Source organism: Neofelis nebulosa, chromosome 15, assembly GCF_028018385.1.
Source record: "Neofelis nebulosa isolate mNeoNeb1 chromosome 15, mNeoNeb1.pri, whole genome shotgun sequence".
Lineage (NCBI taxonomy): Eukaryota > Metazoa > Chordata > Mammalia > Carnivora > Felidae > Neofelis > Neofelis nebulosa.
In genome coordinates this window covers 18758366-18764365 of record NC_080796.1, presented here as the reverse complement: position 1 = coordinate 18764365, position 6000 = coordinate 18758366, and the positions used below count along the sequence as shown (strand labels likewise).

General features: G+C 46.6%; 1 protein-coding gene across 1 annotated transcript in view; it reads left to right on the top strand.

Annotated features, from left to right (window-relative positions):
- Positions 1–534: 534 nt before the first annotated feature.
- SELP (selectin P) overlaps positions 535–6000 on the top strand; it is a 39389-nt gene continuing 33923 nt past the window's right edge. The window contains exon 1 of the mRNA XM_058701009.1: positions 535–653. Within this exon, the coding sequence (XP_058556992.1) occupies positions 651–653 (3 nt within the window). The 5' untranslated portion in view covers positions 535–650. The remainder of the gene's footprint in view (positions 654–6000) is intronic.

The following is a 6000-nucleotide window of genomic DNA, read 5'->3' as shown; positions in this document are numbered from 1 at the left end:
CACAAACCTTCCAGTTTTACATCTTTCATTTTTTCCTGACACAAGAAGCAGAAACCCTTTCCTAATAACGACCCATGTCTCTTTTATATTTCGTGTCAAAACTGTTTCCAGCAATCGCCCCCAGTAGCCAGGATTTTCTCAGTGGTTTTTTCCTTTCCCACCTTAATTATTTTTATTACAATTTTTGGTCCCTTGCCTCGCTTCTGGAATAGTCAACATTCATTGAGATTCCACAGTAACTGGAATATTTACACTAGGACATTATGATTAAGACAAAGCATGTTTTCCAGTTGTACGACCTTAAATTGGAGCTCGCAGCATAATCAGAGGAAACCTGACTCCTGGGGGGGTGTGGGCACTATTCCTGCACCACTTAGCCCGGGATGTCCTGAAGTGATTCACACTTGCCCCTGTCTCCAGACCCTCCCCCCCATTGAGGTAGGTGACCCCTGTCCCCTTGGTGACCACTGCTAACTATTATCAACCACTCCTGTGTTATCAACATCCAACTTCATGTGAAGGGCTGTGGCGAAATTCTGGGACTTGAATAGGAAGTTGCTTTTCTAAACAGCTTAACACAGAGGGGAGGCAGGGAGGCTATAAAGTCTGGGTTGGGCAGACAGCCTAGAGGAAGCTGAGGCGCAGAGGAGATGGTAAGTTCGTTTCTCTGTACTCTGGGAAGTGGACGAGATGCTGCGTGGAGGCTGAGTCAGGCGGGCAAAGGTTTAGAGAGTGCAGAAGAGCAGTGGTCGTGGCACTTTATGTTGAGTAGCCCTTTAGACTGTGAGCATCTGAAAACCTGCTGTCTGCTTTGACCCTCCCAACATCCTTGGGAGGTGAGGTTGCTATTTCTGTGTTACAAATGAAGTCGCCGCGCCTTGCAGAGACGAGGTGTTGCACCTACAGCCCCGCTGTTAGGCTTGATGTTGTCTGCATCTAGACTTCTGCCCTCTGGCTCCACGGCGCCAGCCTACTAGAGCTTACAGAAACTCTCGAGGGCACAGATCTTGGTAAACCCTCGACCCCCTTCCCCAGGATCGGTCTTCTCTGTGGCTTGAGGGCAAGGCTGAGCAAATGCCCTGTGGCACACCTGTGGGTAAATGCTCTCTCATCCCGGCTCTCCTAGTTCCTTCTCTGAGCCCTAGGAGTCAGTTGGGACTCTTGCAGAGTAACCACATGGTTTCCATAGCTGCCTTAAGTCTCAGTGCTGTTAGTGGCTCAGTTTCCTCATCTGTAAAATAGACATACTTACAGTGCTCTGCTTTATTTTTTAAGTTTATTTATTTATTTTGTGTGTGTGAGAGAGAGTGTGTGCAGGGGAGGGAGAGAGAGAGAGAGAGAGAGAGGGAGAGAGAGAGAATCCCAAGAAGTTTCTGTGCTGTCAGCATGAGCCCGTTGCTGGGCTCAAATTCAGGAACAGTGAGATCATGACCTGAGCCGAAGTCAGGAGTCTGACGCTTAACCGGCCAAGCCACCCAGGTGCCCCTATGGTGCTCTACTTTATGGTGTCATTTTGAAGGTTAAGTAGGATTTGCTCTGAAAAGCGTGTAAATCTGAGGCTGGCACATGGTAACTGATTTGTCAATGTCAGCTATTATTGTTGTGAAAAAGAAAAAAATTCGTGGGGGTTTGGGATCCAGGGAAGATCCAAGGAAAACTAGGCATTCATGAACTTATCAACAGATAAGAAACAGTTTTACCCCCAACTTGCCAGGAGTCTCTCCCACGGTCCCAAACCCTGCAGTCCGTGGCTAGAAAGGAACCAACCGGACATCTCTGTTGTTGAGCTCCTTTCTGCGGGATGCCAGAAGAGAGCAGCACTCACACATGATTTCAACCCCCTCTTTGCTTTACTATCGTTCACTTTTCAAATATTGGCCATGGGGATTTTCTGTGTTGGGGAGAAATAGAGATAAGAGGACTAGGGAGAGAGGGGAAAGGAGTTTGAGTCTGTCCTGAGTTTGAACTCCAGGGACAAAAGAACGTGGATTGCTTTTGTCTCCTCTTTTGCATATCAGACATTCCCGGTATTGGTCAACTTACATGGACAAGGACTTAGTCATCTCTTCCTTTTATTCTCTTTGGGATCCTCCTCTATTTCACAAGTGTATTAACACATTGGACTGTGGAGTTCTTTGAGATTCTGGTGAAAGTACAACTCTTTGTCCCAGATGAAAATGCAAACATCCACATAAACACCGAGCTTTCTGGGCAAGGACAGGGGGTTCCCCAACCCCCACATGGGTCTCAGGTTAGGAAACCCACCCTATCGCCTCCTTTGCTTTATGCTCAGAAGCTCCTCCACTGGCATCTTGAAACTAGGTTGGAATACTACTTGGCAATGAGAAAGAATGAAATATGGCCTTTGGTAGCAATGTGGATGGAACTGGAGAGTGTTATGCTAAGTGAAATAAGTCAGGCAGAGAAAGACAGATACCATATGCTTTCACTCTTATGTGGATCCTGAGAAACGTAACAGAAGACCATGGGGGAGGGGAAGGAAAAAAAAAAAAAAAGAGGTTAGAGTGGGAGAGAGCCAAAGCATAAGAGACTGTTAAAAACTGAGAACAAACTGAGGGTTTATGGGGGGTGGGAGGGAGGGCAGGGTGGGTAATGGGTATTGAGGAGGGCACCTGTTGGGATGAGCACTGGGTGTTGTATGGAAACCAGTTTGACAATAAATTTCATATTTTAAAAGAAAGAAAGAAAGAAAGAAAGAAAGAAAGAAAGAAAGAAAGAAAGAAAGAAAGAAAGAACTGGTAGATGACTTGAAAAAAAAAAAAGAAAAAGAAAAGAAACTAGGCTGGAACTCTGCAATCCAGGCCTGATGGCTCCACCTCTGACACTGGTTTCATTATTCCAAAGACTAGACCTCTTCCTTCGCCCCTGAGCACATTTGGCCCCTGGGATTCCGGAACCTCAACCCTTTCTGTGTAAATTTGGCTTCAAGTTCAGAGTGGCTTCAGTTAACCTCTAGGACCTGAGGAAAGAGGTTAAGAGTTAGCTGGTGGGGTATTTTCCATCAGATGGATCTCAGGGAGGAGAGCCTTTGATTGAGAACTTGCAGTTAAGTTGCACTGATGTTGGGAGAGATGTAGTGGGCTAAGAGCAGGTCTGGATTCTCTGCCATTTTACACCGGAACCATCTTAGGTCTGTGGCTTCTATTTCTTCCTTCCATGACCTGTTTTTCAAAATGTCACTACGTGGTTCACACTCTCCTGGGCTGACCACTGGCTCTTAGAATATGTAGCTTCAGAATTCTGTAAGCAGAGGCTTATTAATCAGATCGTCAGAAGTCAAAATGACCTACCACGTGATGGGCAATACTGAGAAAAAGACCCCGGACCTAACCCTAGAGAGTAGGCCGTGGTGGTTTCATGAACGGCATTTATTACATTGTCTTCTAGGTGTCTCGCTTCTCTGGCTGAAAAGCAAACAGAAATGTTACAAAGTCACATGCAAAATGATTCTTTTATGTTTGTAGGGATGTAGCTCAGCCAGGTTCCGGTGGACTTTCAAAATTAGGTATGCTGCTTTATTTTTAATGCTAGTATATCAACCTAAACAATGGTGATCGGTAGTCTAATGTAAACACGTGCTTTGATTCTTAGCATTGATGTCCGGGGCTCCTTTCTGTCTTTATTTCTAACTTGCTGTTGGCTCGGAGACCTCTTTTTTCCACTGTGTTTCATGGTCTGCCTTTAAGCTGGGGCTACCAATGTCCGTGCTATGCCACCACCACTCCCTTCCAGAACCTCAGGGAAGTGTTGTGTCCATTGTAATGCCTTGTGAAACCTGGACTCTGCCACCAGCGCCTTGCAGGGTCCTGCCTCCCCCGTGACCCTCATATCTACCTCCCCACTTTGCATTCCCATTGACCCCAGCCCCAGCCCGTCCCCCATTTACTCCCACTGGGACTAGTACAGTAGTCTCCTCTCTCCACAGCTCAGCCTCTCTACCTCTGAGTCATCACAGCCACCATGGTTACGTGCACCTGTTCAGAACACTGACAGTTGGATCCCTTCTGCTGACATTTATGTCAGACCCGCAAGATCGGGCCCCAACTCACCTTTCCAGTTGACCTCTGGGACCTCCCAGTTCTTCACACCAAATGACCACATCATTGCCTCTCTTAAAATTCACACCCCCCGGCCTCTGACTCCTCTTTGCACTTAGAACCAAATCTCACCCCCCAGCTTCAGTTCCCAAAGCCCGGAGTGATCTGTAACCAGCTTCGTGTCATGCCCTTCTTGCTCATTCCATTCCAGCCACACTGATGGCTTCACGTTCTTTGAACTCTCCACACACACAGGGCTGCCACCCAAAGCCTTCACATTCGCTTTTCCTTCTGTCTTCAATGCTCTTCCTCCTGCGTCTCCCTGGATGGCTTCTTCTGGCCATTCTGCTCTCAGTTTCAACATCATCTCCTTGGAGAAGTCTGCCCTGAACTCCCTGCCTAAGGTGACCACAAGTCCCTGTATCACATAGCCTCACCTTATTTCCCCCTACTTCTCGCTAGCTTCCAGTTTTCACGTTTACTTGTCATGAACTGCCATGTATTTATTGGTGTTTCGTTGCCTGTGTTTCTCAATAGATCATACATTCCGTAAGACAGGAATGATGTCTGTTTTTACCATTTTAATGCCAGTGCCTAGAAGAGCGCCTGACACATTGTAGGCACTTGGCAAATCAGTAGTTACTGAAATAGACAAGGGGCCAGGAAGTGCCTGTCTTGGTGACCGGTGGGGAAGGATCGATCGTAGAGAAGGCTCCTTTCAAGAGAAGATGTTTGGACTTATAGAGCCAGGCACACATAGAAGGAAAGAGTGCTCTGGGCAATAAGAAGAACATTGGGCACATACAGTGCCTTCTGGAAACTACGAGATGTTTCGTTACAAATGCATTGTAGAATTGGGGTGGGGGGGGGAGAGGCACAAATAAATTGAAAATTCATGGCAGGAGATGAGACTTGACAAATAGAGGCCACATTTTGAGGGGTCCTATATGTGTCATCTCGAGGAGTTTGTAGGTATTGCTCAAGGGGTAGGAACAGCCGATGGATTCTAGGTAGTGAAGCGATGCGGTCAGGTTTTTGTGGTAGAAACATCACTCTGACTTCATTATAGAGAAACAGTGGAAGATGGGCAACTTGAGGATAAGAGACCAGTCAGATGATGTCCAGGAAGGAAAGGATGATGTGTCCACTAGTTCTGTAGCAGTAAGCGGAAATCCGGAGAACGACCAGGTATCAGGTCAGAAGGTAAAACCTTCAATGTGGGATTTGATGACAGGTTCATGTGAAGGGTTTGGCCAAAGGAGAGAAATGTGCTTTCTCATCCCCAACATCTAAGAGCTGCTGCTATTTGATACCCTTCCCAGCTTTCCTGAAACACACGACCTATGTTAACCATCCTTGATTCCCGCACTTCTCCACATATCCCTCTCTCTTACCCGCATGGCGTGAAGAGAGTGAGTCCTACTCATTTTTTCCCTCACGTGGGATGTGAACCATCATGCCCCTTGCTTCTCTCACACCCAAATAGAATGAGAAAAAGTGCCAAGATCATTTTTTTGCACCGATTTCTCACGCTCTTCTGCCTAATAATATACTTTCAGATGTGATACAAATACTGCTGTAGCCCTTAAATACTTAGGTCTAATGATCACATATTTTCCAACATTTTCCTACTCAGTACACCCTTCTGTCTTACTTTCAGTCATTTCTCTGCCATTGCTCTTTATTTGTTCATCCATTCATAAAATACTTGTTAAGCAGTAAGCACCTGCTCTCTACTATAGCTGAGATTCAGACCTAAGGCAGAGCCCTTGCCCTTGAGAAGCCTCTGCCAGCATCCTCCTCCAGCTGGGCGATCATTTGTTTGCTTTGCACTTGGATTGCAGACATCACGCCCAAGAGGGAAGTCAGGGATGGAGATACAGTGTTGGGGCCGTTGGCACAGCGATGACCAGAAGGTGACCTCAGGACAGCAGATGAGTGA